This window comes from Lepidochelys olivacea (assembly GCF_965140295.1).
Source record: "Lepidochelys olivacea isolate rLepOli2 genome assembly, chromosome: 1".
NCBI classification, from domain to species: Eukaryota; Metazoa; Chordata; order Testudines; family Cheloniidae; genus Lepidochelys; species Lepidochelys olivacea.
The window spans coordinates 186,023,926-186,045,432 of NC_140411.1; the positions used below are offsets into that span (position 1 = coordinate 186,023,926).

A 21,507-nucleotide genomic window follows, 5' to 3' on the forward strand; every position below is an offset into this window, starting at 1 on the left:
TGCATACCTCATTGCAAAAATAGGAGAGGTTATTATAGTATGTAGAAATAGTATTTTAAAGTTTTTAGGACAGATTATAGTCTTTAATATAGTAATTGTAGCAGATGTTTCAATCAAAATGATTTGCTAACTGTACTAAAAATGAGAATCTGTTTAAGGGCCTGCATTATTGCATTTCAGAAATAATATTCTGCATAATGTCTGTAACAAGGTATTTTATCTAAGAGCCCATTATCTAAGAGCCCAGGCTACTGCAACAATAAAGGTGTTGTTCAAATGTACATTACTGCATTCAGTCCTCTAATAGTAGCAGTCGTATCCATCTATAAATAGACAAAGAAACAATTATATCCAGTACTTGTTCATCCTCAATACTTTCTTTTTGTATTTCATTTTTAATTTCCAGACCTTGGAGCACTAATACCAAGGAGTTGTGTTCAATACAGCAAAATTGATTTAGTCTGGAAATATCTGTGGTTTCTAGGTTTATGAAAATTTACTTTTCCAGTTGCAGAGGTCATTTTAGTGCCACTTTCAGAATAGTGAAAACAGCTCAAGTCTTCAAATAAATGCAACTTCAACTGAAAACTAGACTTGGCGTGATGTTTTATGAACATGCACTTACATAATAAATCATTTTAGTGTCCTTCAACAAATTGATTTTCTTTTCTTTTTTTTTCTAGATACACCTTCAGTTAAAATCATATCTTCCAGTTCATGGCCAGAAGAAGGACAATCTATAGTTCTGACTTGTGAATCCAAAGGAAAACCACTGTAAGTGATTTACCAAGCAATATGTTTTTTGTTTTTCCTTATTGTGCTTTTGATTGCAGATTGACTGCAAAAATCTGCTGATTTTGTCTTTTCCTGAGTGTAAAGTGATCTCCAGTACAGAAAACCTGTTGAAGCCTGTCTTCATTAAGTGCCTGTGAAAGACTGGTCCTTTACTTTGTCATCTATGTTAGGTTTGGGGAAGGATTCCAGCAGTGAGATTTTTTTTTTCAGTGAAAGGTTTGCAGGATTAATAGGACATTGTTTAGATCATCAAACTGATGATAGTTGAGACAAAACATCACATGAGAAATTTTCAAATCAACACGCCTTTGAGAAAATGTACTGAACTTTCTGGCTTCTCTGGTTGTCATTTACATGAAAATTGGACAGTTAATGATATATGCAAATTGGCTATCCAGTTCTATCCCAATTTAAAAAAATAAAGTGTGCATTAAGAAAATGAATTGTCGACATCTCAATTGTACATGAAAATTGGTAACTGTATCCCTTCCGAAATTCTTTTTAACAGCCAACTCTGTCAGTATTGAAATTGCACAGAATCTATTTTTTTTTAATTTAATAGTTTCTTTCCAGTTACAATAAACTCTAAGGCATAACCCCTGATTTAGAAAAGTAAATTCCTAGTTGAAATGTGTTTTGAGCTTAGGCATGAATGAGTAGAACTGAAATGAGATGCCTGAATATATATGTAGGTATTCAAAATATATCTTTCGTGTAACAGGAAAATAATATGCTTTGGAATATTCACTGTAGATATTTCTGGAATCACACTTCGATAATACTTATGTACAAATACATGCAAAAAGTCCTTTAATTCTCAAAGCGAATTCTTCTTTAGTATAACTCAATTGACTCTGTGGGTTTACTTAAAATAGGAACTTGATCTTTGGTGTCTGGGGTCACTTAAGAGAGTGGGATGTGTAGGGGGGTGTTGTGTTTTTTTGTCTGGGTGGAGGCCGTCGCTATCTCCTTTGTACAAAATATATGTTCTGGTGGTCTTTCAGTGATCTTACCTGTCCTTGAATTATAGAAGAAAAAGAAAATATTTTGCCTTCAGTCTTTAGGAGCTTTGGTGTGCAGCAGATAATATACATCAGAAATCTTTATTGAGAAAAGGAGTCGCTTGTTTTCACACGCCAGAAGGATAAGGCTCTTTTTATTGAAGGAAGCAAATAATCTCCTCACTTTGTCAGGAGATTTTCTTCCAGACTATGACTTTGCAATTTCAGTGCCATTATGGATGGCATTTTATGATGGCCATAAAGAATGACATATTTTATCTTGATGCATAAACTATTATACAGTTCAAATTCTTTGAATGTTATCAAGGACCTTTAGCAGACTTCAGGTAAATCCAATTTTAGAAGAAAAAATGGTTATAAATCATTTTTTATTTAAATATGCAGGGCTACATGTTCAAAATCTTTGAAACCAAATGGAGTGTTTGCATGAGTGGACTTTGTACTTACAGTGCATTTTCAAGGAAGGCATGAGTGGGACCCCAGTGGATTCAAGTGTACATTTTTGTATGTGGTAGGGATGAATTAGGAGGGTAGCCAAGGAAAAGTCCACACTATGGAATTATCAAAGGAGGGAGCTTGTATGCAAGTGGGCTTTGGGTTACAAATGATTTGTGCCATTAATTGCATCTCTAATTGTCCATGCCACGGAAACTACCAACCCCAGCTTCTGCTTTGTTGCCTCATTAGATCAGCCATTTTGTACGCAACAGCCAGTGATAAACAGCTAGCCACCTGGGAAAAAACATCTGTAACTACTTTGCATGATAATAGCAGCATCATCATGATAATGGCTACCTTTATACTTAGAATGGGAAAGGAAAGAGAAGAGGTCCAGAGAACCCATCTATGTCACAGCGTTTATAGGTAATGAATTAGTAAAGGTACAGGGAGGAAGACAATGAAGCCCATGAGCCCTGTGCACAGTACAGAGCCAAACCATATCCCCCAGTGGAATTTATAGGCCATAGCTTAGCTTCCTTAATATGCCACAACTTTGAGTGGTGGTTAAAATACTCCACTCCCTCTGTGGTATCTACTGTAAAGTCAGTCATGCAAATCTATTGAGACCAGAGCCAGGCATAGTGCTAGGGCTGCACACAGGGATGCTAGTGTGTGTCTGGAGATCATCGTGGGGAAAGGGGTCAAGGAGCAGTGTAGATGTGATATGCGTAACCTTGAGAACTGCTGCAAACTAGCACCATCCCAAAGGGGAAAGGGAGAATAAGGGCGAAAATGGGGTCATGGCCATGTCTGTTTGCCCCATCTCATTGACCAGCAGTGCTGAGTCAAACTGAGAGGGGTCACGCTGCACCTTTCCAAACTTGGTAGCACTTCCACTTTAGCATATTCTTCCCCAGCGGAATTCTGCCAAAGTCAGCCAGAATTCCTCCAGGGGCTGCTTCCACTGCATCGTGACCTGTCTTCACATCCTGCAATGTGAGCCATGGCTTAAATCCACAATAGGAACCTTTTGTTTTAAACAAGTAAATAAAGCAAAGGAAAGCTTTGGGTTTAGACGTGTTTTGTACCAGGAGGTTCTGGGCATGGTGAGTGGAACGTTTCGGTACTGTGGTGTCTTTGTTCTTTTTATTTCCAGTGTGCAACAAGGTCCTGGGGCTCCAATTTAAAAGAAAAGGTTGGAAAATGCTGTTCTAAATGCTATACATATGGATAATATGAAGTTTTCAAATTTCTCTCTCCACTGGTAAAAAGGTTACATCGAAGTAAAAGTGTCCAATCCGTGTACCTCAGAGGCTGTTTTACAACCAGATCATGTTGTACATTTAATTCTTTAGGAAAATGTACCTCATTTTCTGCCACAATGGACAACTTTGAAAAGACAAATGACACTACGCTTCTCTATGTAATGTGGAGGTCAAAATATAGAGGGAGCAAGATGCCTCAATTTTAATTTGCATTTCATTTGAACTAAGGCATGGGGATTACAGAATATCATTATGGTGTAAAAAAGATGGTTCCACTAACTTATTAAGCACTTTAGTATTACTCCAATGGGCAAAATTCTGCCCTCATGGAGGATAGGTCCGTCAATGGCTATTAGCCAGGATGGGCAGGGATGGTGTCCTTAGCCTCTGTTTGCCAGGAGCTGGGAATGAGCGACAGGGGCTGGATCACTTGGTGATTACATGTTCTGTTCATTCCCTCTGGGGCACTTGGCACTGTTGTATACTGGGCTAGATGGACCTTTGGTCTGACCCAGTAGGGCCATTCTTATTTTCTCATCAAAATATCCCTTTATTTTAAAGAATAGAACAGTATAACTACCAAGATATAGCAGATTTTCCCCTCCAAGCATATATATATTTTCAACATTTTAATGGGGTTCTATATAATTTGTGGCTGTCTGTATTTCCCAGAATAGGAATTTTTAATGCTTCTAAGCCCTGGTCTACACTAGGACTTTAGGTCGAATTTAGCAGCATTAAATCGATGTAAACCTGCACCCGTCCACATGATGAAGCCCTTTATTTCGACTTAAAGGGCTCTTAAAATCGATTTCCTTACTCCACCCCTGACAAGTGGATTAGCGCTTAAATCGGCCTTGCTGGCTCGAATTTGGGGTACTGTGGACACAATTCGACGGTATTGGCCTCCGGGAGATATCCCAGAGTGCTCCATTGTGACCGCTCTGGACAGCACTCTCAACTCAGATGCACGATTGTTTGCCGTTGCTCTGACGCAGGGAGGGGCGACTGAGGACATGGCTTACAGGGTTGGCTTCAGGGAGCTAAAATCAACAAAGGGGGTGGCTTTACATCAAGGAGTATTTCAGGCAGGACTTCACGGAGGATTCCAATAAGAAATGGTGCACCTGAGTTATTGTTCTTATTGGAACAAGGAGGTTAGCCTGGCCTCTGATTGATACATGGCTAGATTTACCTCGCTGCACCTTCTCTGTGAGTGACTGCAGTGTGACCTAGAGGAATGAGTCCCCGAGACAGGGGAGGGGGGGAAGCAAATGAGTACAAAACAAGTCTGGTCTATTTCTTGTTTTGATCCACTCCATCTATCTTTTACATCTTTGGCTGGCAGCAGACGGTGCAGAAGGACTGCATGCCATCCACATCTCATGGCTGCCCGGCAGAAGATGGTACAGTACGACTGCTAGCAATCCGTATCGCCTGCCTGCTCACCATGAGATGGTTCAATGGGACTGACTGCAGGACTAAAGAGAATGACCTGGTCAAGTCACTCCAAATTTAGTCCCTGCGCCCATGTCTGCCCAGGCGCTCCCAGCCAACGTGGCCAGGAGCACCTCGGACACGACGAGGATGGCTACCAGTCGTATTGCACCGTCTGCTGCCAGAAGGCAATGGGTTGCTGCTACTGTGTAGCAATGCTGTACCGCGTCTGCCAGCACCCAGGAGACATACGGTGACGATTACCTGAGCAGGCTCCATGCTTGCCGTGGTATGGCGTCTGCACAGGTAATTCAGGAGAAAAGGCGCAAAGCGATTGTCTGCCCTTCCTTTCACGGAGAGAGGGAGGGAGGGAAGGGGGGCCTGACGATATGTACCCAGAACCACCCGCGACAATGTTTTAGCCCCATCAGGCATTGGGATCTCAACCCAGAATTCCAATGGGCAGCAGAGACTGCGGGAACTGTGGGATAGCTACCCACAGTGCAACGCTCCGGAAGTCGACGCTCGCCTCGGTACTGTGGAAGCGCTCCGCCGAGTTAATGCACTTAATGCACTTAGAGCATTTTCTGTGGGGACACACACACTCGAATATATAAAACCGATTTCTAAAAAAACGACTTCTATAAATTCGACCTTATTCCGTAGTGTAGACATACCCTCACAGTATTAAATATATTTTTCTTCAGTCTTCATTGCCTCTACACCCATGCTGGTCTTCAGGAAAATGGAGAGAGGGGCTATAATTAAAAATGTGCAATATCAAATTTGTCCCACAAAATGCAGCTCTTTTAACTCTAAGTGAGACCTGCTGCATGCTAAACAGATGATATTACAAACCCATTCACCTATGACAGTCAATCCCTGGAAAATAATAATGTGCTCCTCATACAACAAGTAGAAGAGTTCTTTGTATTCATTCTGATGGGGGTGGGGAAATAATATACCAGATATTACAACCCTGTGCTATTTTCTCCCCATCCTCTGACATTGTGCTGTGTGATTTTTCTCTCCCCACCACCATCAGTAGATACAAAAGTTATGGTCAGCAGTAGCTTTTGTTTGACAGGAGTCAGAGTAGAATTAGAGGTTGTTTGTTATATAGGTCTTTTTCAGTAGTAGCATCTTGTTGGACTGATGGTGACTTGGCAGATAGTTTCTTTTTTAAGCAAACTCTGGGGTGATGTCTTGTCTCGGGTTGCAGTTAGGTTACAGTGTCTGTCTTGTCATCGTGGATCACACTGTTGATTTGCTTTGAGTGTGAGGATTTCATGGCTATTTTGAATAATATTGCTGTATTTTGCAGTTCTGAACTAAAGCATTTTGCTAGGGATTTTTGGCCTGTTGAACAGCTGTGTAACTTGGACCAAGACCAAGTTAGTGCACTCGACACAACTATTGAAGAACATGCTCCCCTTTTTCTGGGGAGACCATTGTACTTTTCCTTCCATACTGAAACGTATCACTTTCCTTTTCAGTCCTCAGAGTTCCTTTCTATCTTCTCCTTGACCCTGGATGGATTCCCAGACCACTGACAGGCTATAGCAATTCTCCACTTTTTGGACTACACCTGCCTAATGTATTTAAAGATTATGACTCTTTAGATATATTTGTTTCAAATGTCTCTTGCTGGTTACTGTAATTTTATCTAAATCTGTGTTAGCCTTCTCTGGACAATTGTCTATCTGACTACCCTACAGATATATTGCGCTCAAACAATCTTCCAGCAGAACTCTTCTGTAATGTCCTACGTAGATTTCCTTCCTATTACATCCAGGCCTATATATATCGACAGTAGGGCCCACCAGTATTCCTGTATGTTAAACAAATATTCATAGTCTGATACCTTTTTCCCCCAATCTTAAAAATTAAAAACCAGAATACTGATGAGTGCTCTTGTCAGAAGATTAAAGAAGCAACATTTTTCTTGTTACCCCAGTTATACCTTCTAGTCAGGTTATACATTGATCATACAACTTGGAGAAAAAGCAAAGAGCAGGTGCTGGCCTTTCAGGCAGTCTGGTTTGCTGGGGATTTCTCTGTGTGAGGCAGGGAGTTGGACAGCAGTGGTGCAAGTAGGACAGTACAGTCAAGTATGCTGTATCATTAAGATATTTATTGCCAGTATGCCATGCTGGAAAGACACAGGAGCAGAAGGTGGGGCTGCCAGGTACCACACCCGTCCCTGCCCCCAGCCCTTCCACGCAGCTGCATCTTCTATCTGGGGTCTGTACAGCCCTGCTGGAAGACAGGGCCGGGGGCAGTACAGCCATGCTGTAGGAGATGCTGGCATGGGGACACCCAGTAGCCCCACATCCTGCTCCTTTCACTGCTGTGGTTCCAGAGAGCTCTGTGGTTCAGAGCCCCCCCCCTTTCCCCCACCTCCAGGTAACATGGGGTGGGGAGGGGATGGGCAGAGCACAGGGGCCCTGGGTTGGGGGTGGGGTGGTATCATTGGGGGGGTCTCGTGGAGAGGTCATGTGCCCCCCCTTAAGCTGGTGCTCCCCCTTTGTGTCGTCCCTGCCATGAGTCGCCTATGCGCAGCATACTGGTAAGAAATAAATTCTACTTGAACTACTGCTGGACAGCCTTAATATCCCCAGTCATGAGGAAGAGAGACGTGCATCTCTACCCTGGAGAGGTGATGGCTGAGGAACTCGGGGGACCACAGAGGTGCAGTTACCCTGTTGCTGACTTGGCTGCTGTCAGTTTCAGGGAAATAAAAGTTTGTCTGACCTTAACAAACAAGTGAGACCACATAACCAAATGAACTTACTTTGTAGCAGGGGAAAAAACAAAGTATAAGCTATGTTTTATGATCTTAGCAGAATGTATTAGATTAATAGAAAGTTGAAGATGAAGACAGGCTTTTCTATTTTTTAATACTTATTTCTGGAAGGCATGCTGAAATGAGACATACACTGTGATTCCTTTGGAGTGGCTGATGCAAAAAAACTCTAAGATTTATTACAATAATAATGCGGGTGGATATCCTATATCCCCAAGTGGGCCCAGTGTGGTGTGGGAAGGACACCACAGGGCTGCAAGCTCAGGAAGGAGAAGTAAATGAACATAGTTAAGAATCACCTGGGGCTCATTAGCCTGCAAACAAACCAGCCTGGATTGGATATAAGATTCAGCGAGGGACTTGCTGGAAGTGACTGGATTCCTTTGCACCAGCAGGTATGATTGTAGCCAAGCTAGGAGAAGTTAGTTGTTTTTGAACACAGGACTCTGCTGAAAACAATTGAGTTTTGTTGTTGTTGTTGTTGTTGTTTTGTTTAGCTCCTAAGGATAAGTTTGGAACTTCCACTTCCTTTTTCTGAGGAAATGGGAAATTAAAGATGTGCATGTTATCCTGTGTGAGGAGAAGGGGCATCATCAACAGCTGTTTAGTTTAAAATATTGAGACGAGACTTTCGGTTTTCTGTTTATCCCTTTGTGAAGAAAGGAGTGATCGTTCTGTTTTCAGCCTCTTGAGGAAGAGACAGACTCGGTTTGTTCTGATGCTTTGCCAGCTTGATCCCTCCCTTTTGTAGAGATGAAGGCATTGAAGACTAAGTTTAATTTGGCCAGGCTCCTGAAGATTTAACCCTGACCCTGAAGAAAGGTTTAGCTGGATTTCTTAAAGGGTCAGAAATCCAGGTGAGGAAGGAAATAATTTTGTAAGTTAGACAGTAAGGAGATTGCAGCGATACTTCTGTCACAAACTGCCGTTTGTCTTGAGCCCCAGAGTGGAATTCAGGGGCATAGGATGGGCAGGAACAATCTTTTTTCTTAGCACTGTTACTGCCTAAGAAACAACTTTCTTCAAACTGAAGAAACTCAAAGCCTCAGATTAAGTGTTCTGGGGTAACAATTGAATTTTTCCCATTTTAGTTGTTCCCCCTTCCTTTGTAAAGTGATACATCTCTGAGAGAGATTTGCCTGCTGTCCCAGGAAGGATTGAAGACTGTGCACAAAAGCTAGAATCAAACTTTCAAAAAAGATCCCTGCCTCATTCAGTGAATGAGTAGTTATTCAATATTTCTCTTTATCCTGCACAATCAGTGTATGGCCCCAGGCCTGGGCACCATCCAAAACCTGCACTGACTGTATCCCCCCGTGGCCCAATATGGTTGTGTGTGTGTGTGTGGGACCTGGGAAGGGCACCACAGGGCTGCAAGCTCAGGAAGGAAAAGTAAATGAACACCGCTAAGAATCACCCGAGGCTCATTAGCCTGCACACAACCCAGCTTGGAGTGGATATAAAATTCAGCAACGAAGTGCATATGCTAGAAGTGACAGGACTGTAGAAAGCATTCCTTTACACCAGCAAATATGACTGATTTCCTCCTGGGTGGGTCAATGGTGCTCTCATCATAGTGTCCATCCATCATACATTAATGAATGTATCTTCCCAAATCTCAGATTAGGTGGTACCAGTAGCTGAAAGCCCATACTGTCATAAGAGTGTAATTCATAAAGTTATATGTGTAGAAACGTCCCTAATACCTGAACTTAAAAATTGGGTGGTAACAGGCCATGAATCCCAGTGACGATTAAAAACTTTGATATTCTGAACAAAAAGCGTCTCCACCATGCTCATAGCTGTTTCTATTGTTTCACACTGACTCAACAGACATGCTACTATAACCCAGGCCTGCTTGGTATGGCACTCTGTTCTCCTCCAGTAGCACCTAGTAGACCAGCTAGAGATTGATTGAGCCTGCCACAGCCTTGGCTAAAAGACAGGTCTTTTAGCTCACGAGTTACCAAACTGTGGTTTGTGTACTGTGAGGATATGCGAGACATCTTGGGCGGGGGGTAAGGTTCAGCTCAGGGTTCATGGGTCCAATTGCCCAGCACCTGTTCAGTCTAACTGAGCTCAGAATTTAGTCCAGGTTTTTGTGGTTTGTTTTTATTTATTTTTTGGTTGTATACATTGCATTATAACTATATCTGTACGTAATTGTGAAATATGCATTATAACTATATCTGTACGTAATTGTGAAATATGGACAGATGCTTAGTAGTATTAAGAACACACACAGTATCAGTGATGAGAAGGGTAGAGGGATGCAGGCAGCTGCTAGATTGGGAAGGGGGTACACGATAAGAAAAGTTTGGGACCTCTGTTTTAGTTCATGTAGTAGAGGCTCATGCATTGAGCTTCAGAGGTCACAGGGTTGAACCAAACTGCCAATTACAAGCATCTGTTTGCACTACACTAGGCTTCAGAGTGACAATCCTGGAATCTTATTATATAGGTAATCATACATTTAGGGTAGTTTCTGTGTCTTCATGTGTGTTTGCAATGCATGTAGAAGAAGCCGTAATGCATGTAGAAGGAGCCACAATGCAGATTAGGCCCTTTGGGCACTACTTTTGTTTTAATATATTGATCTATGTAACATTTCTACTGAGGTATAAACCTATACTTTAACATATTACATTTCAAATTGTGGTTAGTTTTGCTATCTGGAAGTCTGCATCTTCATTTGACAATTGGGAATTTTTTATTTGTGTAATTATTAACAGCGTAGGGAAATTGATGTAATAAAAGTATGGCATGCAAGATGAAACAGATGGGAGCATTAGTGCCCGTTTAAATATTACGCTTTACAATACAATCTACTGCAGTTCTTGAGAACTTCCCCTCTCGTGTTCTGCGGTGTTTACTCATACAATGATGCAGAAAGTCATACACTGACTTTCACAATTAAATGTAGCATTTTTAGTGCTCATTAAAGCTCTTGTGTATGTGTATGCTTTTTAAAATAATTCTCCTCTTTGCTCCTGGCTTGTATGCCTGGCAAAAAAGAACCTGACAGACTGTCTGCAGCTTTAAACAGACTTTAAAAAAATCAATGGAAAAGAATAACATAGAATTTGTCTCAATAGTTTACATTTTTCTAACTTTAGGCTGCAGTCAAGTTGGAGTACATGAAACAAAGTATAGTCAGTACTTAGGGGGCAGGCAATCTTTTAGATGTTGTAATTTTTATTAAGAATATTTCAAATCCATTATAATTACAGTTACTGTCTTAAAATCAGCAGTTAATAGCATAACCTAAATAACCTAATCTAAGCAAACATCTGTTCATAGAAATCTGTTGGTGTAGATCATACCATTCTGCAGAAAAACCTGCAGCCTTGACATTGTAGAGTTTTAGCCTCCTTATGCAGCATAGGGGGATAAAGTATGTCCTCTGTACAGTGAACTTAGACTGACCCACCTAACTTGCAGGTTTGAGGGCATCTATGGAGCACTGTGAATTTGGACAGACCATTAAAGATTGTATTCCCCATCTCTCTTCCAGGCTTCTTGGCTGCACAGTTTCCCCGGAAACTGCAAATGCTACAGGCTAGCAGTGATTGAAGCAGTCTTTCTATATGGATGAAAACATGCATCAAAAGGAAAATACAGTACAAAGATTAGGATTCTTTAACATGTTTATAGCACTTCTGTACTCTCCTTCAATGCAAGAAGAGTCCTATTAATTCAAATTCATGTGCCTATATTTTTTTAAATGTATCTTCAAATGTTACAGAAACACTGTTTCAGAGTGCAAGACACTCTGCTTTAGAGAATTCTTTACAATGTTGTTGGAAATATTCTTATCCCTTTCCCTGTGAAACCAGGAGCCTTTGACCTTGTCTGTGCTGGCAGTGGCATGTAGTGTATGTGTAGCTACTTTGTGGCAGTGAAAGGTAGGCTGCTGTGTGCACACTCACTGTGGTGTGTAGCTATGCGCAATAGGGAAAGACTCCAACACAAGACCTCCCTGCTGCCAGACCCTTTCCCTGCTGCCTACCCCCTGCTGGAGCCTTTCCCTGCTGCTGGAGACTTTCACTGCAATGGGGAAAGCCTCCATCAGTAGGGAAGCAGCAGGCTATTACATGGCTAAAAATAACAGCATAGACATGTGAGGTACTGCTTGGGCACGTAGAGAGGCCTGGCAGGTATATGCCCTAGGGTTCTGGCATGTAGGCACTGTACTCTTCTTGCCTAAGCAGTGCCTCACTGTCTTTATAATGCTATTTATATTCATGCTAGCTGGGCATGCAATGTCTGTACTCTATACGCTGCTGTAAGTGTAGACGTACTCTTAGTCACCATAGTTTTTCCTGTAAGAAGGAGCAATATTGTCTAAGGAAGGGGATTTAAGAGGAAATGAAGGCCCACTCACAAACCCAGCATTATCTGTAGCTGCTCCCTGCCCTTCTGCAGCTCTCCTGTCCCTGCAGATATTGCGGGAACCCCCCCTAGACAGAGCAATTTAGGCAAATCACTTAAAAATGTCATTACACTTCATAAGAACAGCCATATTGGGTCAGACCAATGGTCCATCTAACCCAGTATCCTGTCTTCCGACAGTGGCCATTTGCAGATGCTTCAGAGGGAATGAACAGAACAGGGCAATTTATCAAGTGAGCTATCCCCTGTCATCCAGTCCCAGCTTCTGACAGACAGAGGTTTAGGAACACCCAGAGCATAGGGTTGTGTTCCTGACCATCTTGGCTAATAGCCATTGAGGGATATAATGTCCATGAACTTGTCTAATTCTTTTTTGAACCCAGTTATACTTTTCACCTTCATGACTCTCTGGAAATAAGTTCCACAGGGTGACCATGCATTGTGTGAAGGACTTCCTTACTTTGTTTTAAATCTTTGGCCTATTCATTTCATCACATGACTCATGGTTTTTGTGTTGTGTGAAAGGGGTAAACAACATTTCCTTATTCACTGTCTACATACTATTTATGCTTTTATGAACCTTAATCTTTGCATCGGTTTTAATGGCCCAGGATGCGAGGGAGATTCCCAACCCCGAGCCATTCTTTTTAGGTGACAAATCTGAGGAACTGTCCTAGATTGTGGTGTCATTAGAAGGTTTTAGAAAAAATTAATTGATTTTAAATAGTAATAAGTCACCAGGACTAGATGTTCTGAAGGAACTCAAATGTGAAATCGTAGAACTAACTGTGGTTTGTAACGTATCATTTAAATCAGCTTCTGTACTAAATGACTGGAGGATAGCTAATGTGACACCAATTTTTAAAAAGGTCTCCAGAGGTGATTCTGGCAATTACAGGCTGGTAAGCCTGATTTCAGTACTGGGCAAACTGGTTGAAACTATAGTAAAGAACAGAATTGTCAGGTACATAGATCAACATAATTTGTTGAAGAGTCAACATGTTTTTTGTAAAGGGAAATCATGCCTCACCTATCATGTCAGTGGCTCACCCTTATCCACATGCTTGTTGACTCCCTTCAGAGAATTCTACCAAAGCCATGTTTCAGAGTAGCAGCCGTGTTAGTCTGTATTCGCAAAAGAAAAGGAGTACTTGTGGCACCTTAGAGACTAACAAATTTATTTGAGCATAAGCTTTCGTGAGCTACAGCTGACTTCACGAAAGCTTATGCTCAAATAAATTTGTTAGTCTCTAAGGTGCCACGAGTACTCCTTTTCTTTTACCAAAGCCATGTTGACTCTTAACAAACATTGTGTTCATCTGTGATAATTCTGTTCTTTACTATAGTTTCAACCAATTTTCCTGACACTGAAGTTAGGCTTAGTGATCTATAATTGCCAGGATTTCCTCTGGAGCCTTTTTTAAAAGTCAGCATTCCATTAACTATCCTCCACTCATCTGGCACAGAGGCTGATTTAAGCAATAGGTTCCATACCACAGTTAGTAGTTCTTCAATTTCATATTTGAGTTCCTTCAGAACTCTGGGGTGAATACCATTTGGTCCTGGTGACTTATTACTGTTTGTTTGAGCAATTTGTTACAAAACCTCCTCAAGGTTTAGTAACAAAACTAAACTGTTAGTCTAGAACAGTTCCTCAGATTTATCACCTGAAAATCATGGCTCAGGTTTGGGAATCTCGCTCACATCTGCAGTGAAGATCAATGCAAGAATTCATTTAGCTTCTCAGTGGCCTTGTCTGTCTTGTCATTTAAGGAGCTGTTAGGAGAAAGACCCTCTTTCATTAGATATCTGCTACAGCTCCCAAATTTTGTGATAAAAGACATTCTTCAATAAAATCAGTCAAGTAGTGCATACCCAGGTTAATCAGTTACTACTGAAGACTTGTATAGGCCTACTTGCCATTTGAATTGCAGCTGTAGTTCTTTTATCACATCTCCCGGTGCCATCATTACATCTAGAATGAGTAGGGCCTTTAGTTTAATGAAGTTCCTTCCCGTTGACAGTTTATTACATCAATAATGAAAATATTTTAAACAGAATTTGAATGAGTCGATAAAATCTGATTCAGATTTTCAACTTTTTACTTAATGGAAAAAGTAGGATTGAATCAGCCAGTCTACATGTTCTTCTTTGATTACTGTGCCAAAAAGCTTTTGACCCTATCACACATGTACAGTCTGTGATGCTTGACAAAGATTTCTCAGCTAACTATAGTAAGCAAATTACTTCAATAACTGCATTTAAAAGCATAGCTATTTGTTAGCCGACGGCCAAGGATGTTTGGTGAGGTGCCAGCTATGCCCGTTTATACCATCCGTGACTTTAACCGCTAGGACGCACTGTACCTTCGCGGCGGGCAGCCCGGGCTAGGCTGACGGATGCCCCAAGGTCCTAACCACCCGTGACTTTAACTGCTAGAGCTCAGAGCTCCTTCGCAGCGGGCAGTCAATACTGACTGACAGGTGCCCCAATGGCAGCACTAAGAGCCTCTCCACACCCGTGACTTTAACTGCTAGAGCTCAGAGCTCCTTCGCAGCGGGCAGCCAGGATTGACTGACAGGTGCCCCAAGAGTTTGCCCCGTGGAGGCGGCACAACTCAACGCTAGGCTCTTAGTACTCTCACCTAATGGCCAGGCTTTAGAGCCAAAACGGCTGAGGTTCTTTAATTGTGTTGGCTGCTTTACAGTAAACCAGAGAAAACAAGTCAGGCTTATGCATAAATGGTTACCAAAATTTATTAAGCTAGATTCTAATCATGTGGTTACAAAATTGCTAGTGCCTACTTATTTAAATGTAGAGATGTTACACACACAAACAAGTTACAAAACTGAAGCCACAATCCCAAAGAAAGAAAACAAAGTATAGAGCTCTATTTCAAAATATGTGTACACTAAAGATAGGAGATCAGGTGTGGGTGCTTCTTACCCTCCTTGCATCTCTCGATTCCAGCGGTGCCAAGCCAGGATCGGTCACTCAATTCCGCGGAAAGACGAATAAGGGACAAGGCGTAGGGACCCTCTTAGCTGCAGAAGCCTTGGGAGGCTGTCACTTATCTGACCAGCAGATAGATAGTGAAAAGCACTCAAAAATCATGGTGCTGTAGGTCCCCTACTTATACCTCTGTACTCCTTTATTCTCTTTCTCCTTTCTTATGCCAAATTGAGGCTGGTCTGTCGGGGTGAGGCCAGCTTTCGCAAGAGTAGTTTACACTTGCAAAGGAGAGAAACAATAAGTGTCGACGACTGGACATTTCTTTTATCAGGGTAAATATTTTCCCAACTAGGATGTTGGTGTGTGTGCATCACGCTATTTAGTTAGGGCTAAGAGCCATGTCTGTCACAGGGCCTCTGCCTGCTGTGAGCTTAATCCTTGTATCTGTTCCCAGAGGCACATTGTAGCAGCACACCTGTGCTTTCACAGCTTCAAAGGCTGTGCTGGAATATATGTTAAGTGCCCTGTTCCTGCTTCCTCCTGTGTTTCCAGCAATGCTGGTCGGGGGGGGGGGGGCTGTCTGGCTACACTATTCAAACTAGAAAAAGAACACCACACTAATTTCTTATCAGTGTCCTAATACCCCACCATGCTTTTTGTAAACTTTATTTTTGTTTGTATATAAAATACAAACACACAAAGAAACTAAACATATGTAAATAGGTTTCAGAGTAGCAGCCGTGTTAGTCTGTATCCGCAAAAAGAAACTCACAAATTTATTTGAGCATAAACTTTCGGGAGTTACATCCGATGAAGTGAGCTGTAGCTCACGAAAGCTTATGCTCAGATAAATTTGTTAGTCTCTAAGGTGCCACAAGTCCTCCTTTTCTTTTTTCTTATGTAAATAGATGCATAAGATGGAAATAGCATTTAAATAACGTTCATTGCTTTTGTTTTGTTTTTCCAAGTTTTATAAACAAACACAGAAACAAACAAAAAAAACCTGAACTTGTAGAGGCCATGCAGGGCATAAATTATTAAAATGACTAAATAGATATGAGAACATAATTTTATGATTACTGGGGATTAATATATACCAAACTGCAAAAGTATGAAACAGCTTTGTGTGACCAGACATGTTTTTTCTAAGCATTTCTATTAGACAATGTCTTTTCCCACTCCCCCAATTATTGCAGTAGTAAAAAGCTCACTAAGCCAGTTTGTGTATGAGAGAGGAATTGCAGATTTTTATTTTTCTCAATATAACTCTTTTGGCCACTGAAATAGTTACTGCAATCCATTTCTTAATTTCAACTGGTAATACCAAATCATCCAGCACTCCTGAAATCTAGAAGCTTGGAGAAGGAAAGATAATGACACTTAAAATTTTTGTGAGGGCTTTGAGTATGATGTTCCAAAACACTTGCTGCTTTTTTTTTTTTTGACATATACAGACGATGTGAGAGGTTGGCATGGGGCTGTTTACATTTCCACATTTTTTCACTTGCTTTTTTCACTAGATTCTTGACAATCTAGCCTTAACCAATGACTGCACTGCACCTTCAAGAAAGTGTGTGTGTGTGTGTGAGAGAGAGAGAGATTTGGCTGGCTGCCCAAATGAAGGGAACAGTGCTTTATGTCACTGGGGGAGAAAGGAAAACTGCGGCAAAAGGGGATAAGGGGCTAGTTTGGCCACACTGACTCATCCCCTGGGAACTGGATAGGCAGAAGTGTTTAAATGGGGAAGCCATGTGCATGAAGCCCCCTTTTACACAGAGCAGGCTGAGGCAGCATCCACCCTCTCTCCCCCTTCAGGTGGTGAAATACTAGGTTTGGTCAAGACCTGCTGTGGGCATTGCACTAGCTGTCCCTTTTTTAGGGGGGCTTGGAAGGAATTTTTCCCTTACCGCCAGATTGGCCTAGCTGGAGTTGGGATTTTTTTTGCCTTCCGCCCAGTGGGTTCAGGAAAGGGCTTTGTTCATGAAGGGTGGTAGGCTATATGTTGCAAGTCATTATGTAAGTGTTGGGCAGATGTCCAGTGCAGGTACTCCATAGGGAAGACATGCACTGACTTCATAAATTGCTTGGAAAAGGACTTAAAAAGGAGGTAGGTGTTGGGTAAAGGAATGAATGGGGGTTGGGGAGTGGAGTGGGGAACTCCTATGGTCAGTATGGCAAGAAGCCAACCCCTTGTTCTTATAGCCATGGGTGGTTGGTGAACCAGCCCTTGGAGATGCTAGCCCCCAGCCCCTCCCCTTCTGCCCTCCCTCCCTCCCCCGCACATCCCAGAGCACCCCCCGCATGGCCTCTGACCCTGGGCGTCCCAAGCGCCCCCAGCCCTGGAGCTCCGGGTGGAGTGGCCACAGCGCCCCCAGCCCTGGAGCTGTGGGTCTCTATGCAGAGTAACCACAGCACTCCCAGTCCTAGAGCTCCGGGCTGGCCCTCAACTCCAACCCCAACCCTGGAGTGCCAGGCAGCTGGGCAGCATGGTCCCAGCCCCAGCACCGGCTGCCCCAGCCGCAGCCAGCCTGGACTATGGAAGAATGGGCCGGGAACCCGGAAGGAACAGCAGGAAGGGGCCTCGGGGCAGAGTGTGGGCAGGGCGCAGCATGTTCCTGTAACCCGCACAGCTTTCTGCTCCCATTTCCCAAAGTGAATGATGTGGCACCCTTTGAGGGGAGTTGTGGTTGTGAGATTTTTAAATCAATAAACCTATAATTTCCCCAGCCTCCACTGCATAGGTTGGTGATTAATGATGGGCATGTAGATTTTTGAAGAACACAATCTCATGACCTAATCTGAAGACATATTAGACAAGGGAATGTTATTTTTAATTGTATTCTGACGCTTCCTAGATGAAAGCATTAGTTCCACATTTATTTTGTGTAACTAAGGTGTGCACATGCTATTACTATGTTTTATCACTGCTTCCCTATCTTTAGCAGTACTTCATTAGCATTAGGAACATAGCACTCGATTAATCCAAGTAATTTTCAACAGCCATTCTGATGCATCCACTTTAGCACCATACTGATAGTGCTGACATTCGCATGGCTTTGAAAATACATTTTTTATTTATTTCCATTTATTCCACTGCAGTTTCTATCATCCTTTGATTTATCTTTCTTTACTTTAGATTTTTTTATGCTCATCAACTAATTTGAAATCAGCAAAGTATAAGCAGTCGTATAAAAAGCCTATAGATTGTTGTGTGAATACACACAACATAATTAGAATGAAACATACTGAACAGAAATTATACTAACGTGGCATTAAGATTTCTTCATTTAATAAAATGCTTTTCATTTGACTTAAATACTAACCTGCCATTCCTCACTCTCTTTATCCCCCACATTAGAAAACAAAATCTAAAACCTGGAACAGCAACAGCAAAACACGTAGCTAACAAGGCTGTGATTTTTTTTGCCATATTCATTTGCTTGTATGTTTCTCCACTCCTTTTCCTTTATTTCTTTTGAGGGTTTTAGACTATGAGTAGGTCTACACTGTGCGTAAAGGCCCATGGCACTGCCAACAGCTGGCCTGGGTCAGCTGACTTGGGTTCATGGGGCTTGGTCTGAGAGACTATAAAATTGCAGTGTGGACATTTGGGCTTGGATTGGGACCTGGTTTCTGAGACTCTCCCCCTTGTAGCATCTCAAAGCCTGGGCTCCAGCACAAGCCTGAACATCTACACTGCGATTCTATAGCCCTGCAGTCCAAGCCCCATGAAACCAAGTCAGCTGACCCAGGCCAGGCACAGGTCTTTTATTGCAGTGTAGATGTATCTCAGTGGTACGGACTGTCTCTTTTCTATGCTTATAAAGAACTTAGCACAATGTGGTGCCAGTCCCATTTGGGACTGTAGGGCTCTGCTATCATAGAAGAGATTACTACTGCTACTACTACTGAAGGGTGTTTCTAGCCACACTACCCATGAGCAGCTCTGGAAAGGAATAGTGATTCAAAGAGTCTTCCCTAGTTACCTCTTTCCCCAGAGGAAAGAATGTTACTGCAACCCTTCACAGGATGTCATGCAGGCTCAACTGGCCATCACTTTGAATCTATGGATATGTGTATATTGCATTCGGGAACACTGATTGCAGCATGTGTAGACATACCTGAGCTAGGTTGGATCTAGCTAAATCAAAGCTAGCTCAGGAAACAATAGCAGGGCAGCCACTAGCAGTGAAGCAGCTCCACAGACTAGCCCTGCCTGCCCCGAACACTGGGTACATTCTCAAACAGTCATAACTCATGCTGCCACAGCTTCACTTCTATTCTGAGTTGAGTTAGTTTTGATCTAACTAGATCTTGCTACACATGCTGCAATCGTACCTCTTGACAGCAGCGTAGACATAAGGTGTGATTGTAGCACACGCGGGCATTTCTGAGCTACCTGTAATTTACTTGTCATGGGTAACTAAAGTAGGGTAGACACAGCAGTACAGCCTCGCTACAAGACAGCATATCCAGGGTTCTTGTGGGCTTGTATTAAGGTTGCTCCCCTGTGCTACCACATCTTCACTACTATTGTTGCTAGTGCTAGTAAACCTACCCATGTAACAGTCACACCTTCACTTTGTAGTGAAGACAAACCCTAAAGCTCAGCCAACTTCCCTTGCTAGTCCGGTGAGAGGGTGGGTGGGGAGTTGTAGCCCCACAGAGCCTGTATTCCCTCTGTGCCGGGAGTGGTGAGCCTCCCTACTCTCCAGCCTGCCTGGATTATGCCCTTTTCTCCACACCATAACCTCCTAAAAGGAAGATTGTCACTTAATCTTAACTATTGACTTGCCATTATGGATATCTAAAGTATCACCTGTACGGGCTGTTATACAGCTGCATAGCAGATGATACACTGTGCATAACCAGTTGTTCAGGTGTCAGTAATCTGTTCATGTTAGGACTTGAATGTAAGGCTTTTGATACAAAACCAGCATCTTTACAATTTCATAAAAATTGGAAAACATCTTCCCTAATCTATGATCAGCCCTTTGGCCAACGTAGGATTGTTCCCTGCAGAATATTTTCTAGCACTTTTTGTCCTTGAGCTAATGCTAATTAACTGACAGCGGCAGTAATTCCTACCTACTCTTTCAAGGCCTTCATCCCCTAGAGGGTGAGACTGGATTTAAAACTTTGAGTTTAAAGTATTTATAACTACATATGATCTTGACTGCAGTGGATTTTTTTTCTCTTTCTTTCTTTTTATTTTTCCTGTTGTAATGGCTTAGGCTTTTACTGCAGCCTTTTAGCCTCAGGAATCGTTTGGAAAGAGTTGTTACACCTCTATGGGAGATTTTTCCTAGTTAAAATTTGAAAAGAAAAATAAATTATGTATAAACTGGCAACACGAATAAAACAAAGTAAGTGCACATACCATCAAAATTATTTAATATACAGAAGTATCTATCGAGTACATTTTAGAAACCCCATTCACAAGCTGCACAATAGTGACTTCTCCACATTTAATGTGTCTTAAGCCATAGGCTGCCAATTTCTTTAAGCCCTTATAAAAAGGATGATGGAAGTGTTCACAAAATTCCTTTATTTAAAAAAAAACTATTATTTTTACAGTGTAAATATGAAGGAAGTGTAGAAGGGAAGATGGAAAGTTAGTTGTTTGCCTTGTCTTAACTGAATGTCCATCCTTCCAAAAGTTTTGAATTTTTTAAGTTTAACCTAAACTCTGAATTTCCTGATTTTTAATAGTTATTTTAAATTTTTATCTTCTTGTGGGGGAAAAAAAGGTTTTTAAATTATTTATTTTAAACACTTAAGTCTATGATATGCACTTTCAGCCTTAACTCCAAACTTTCAGTGTTTTTGGTTTGGGAATTTCTTAGTGTATTTTAAATGGTTAAAAATGCTTAAAGTAACAAGAGTCTCATTGAGTGTTGGGCTGTTTATCTGTGTTCCCTAAATTAGCTTCTGACACTAAATCTTTGGAACTCTGCAAGCTCTTGGTCACCTTGATCTTGTGTTTCCACACTGACTCACACTCTTTATAAAAGGTAGAATCAGAGCTCAGTCAACTTCAGTTTCCATTCTGAGTACATTTGCAGGATGGGGATGAGCCCTGTGACTGGAGGAGTATAAGGAAGGAGGAATGGCTAGGCACCTTTGTCAGAGGACACCAAAAGATGAAGGGGTAGTAAGACTTGGAGTGAGTCTGGAACATGGAGTCAAAGGTTTGAAAGGAGACAGGGCTGAATGGTAAACTGGGAAGGTTGGAGGATGCAGCAGAGTTGAAGACTAGATAATCAAACAGGTGTCACTGGATATTCTGTGATCTGCATAGATACTGACTCTTTCTGTTCCCTCTTCCATGGGAACCTTTTTCACATTTACATGGCTCAGTGTGCCAGAGGAGCTCCCAACCTTTGTATGCTGCTAT

General features: G+C 41.9%; 1 protein-coding gene across 3 annotated transcripts in view; it reads left to right on the plus strand.

Annotated features, from left to right (window-relative positions):
* CADM2 (cell adhesion molecule 2) overlaps positions 1 to 21,507 on the plus strand; it is a 1,053,908-nt gene that overhangs the window by 927,916 nt on the left and 104,485 nt on the right. For all 3 annotated transcript variants that reach the window (XM_084621993.1, XM_084621994.1, XM_084621992.1), the window contains one exon: positions 684 to 774. In XM_084621993.1, coding sequence (XP_084478119.1) covers positions 684 to 774 — 91 coding nt within the window. The remainder of the gene's footprint in view (positions 1 to 683; positions 775 to 21,507) is intronic.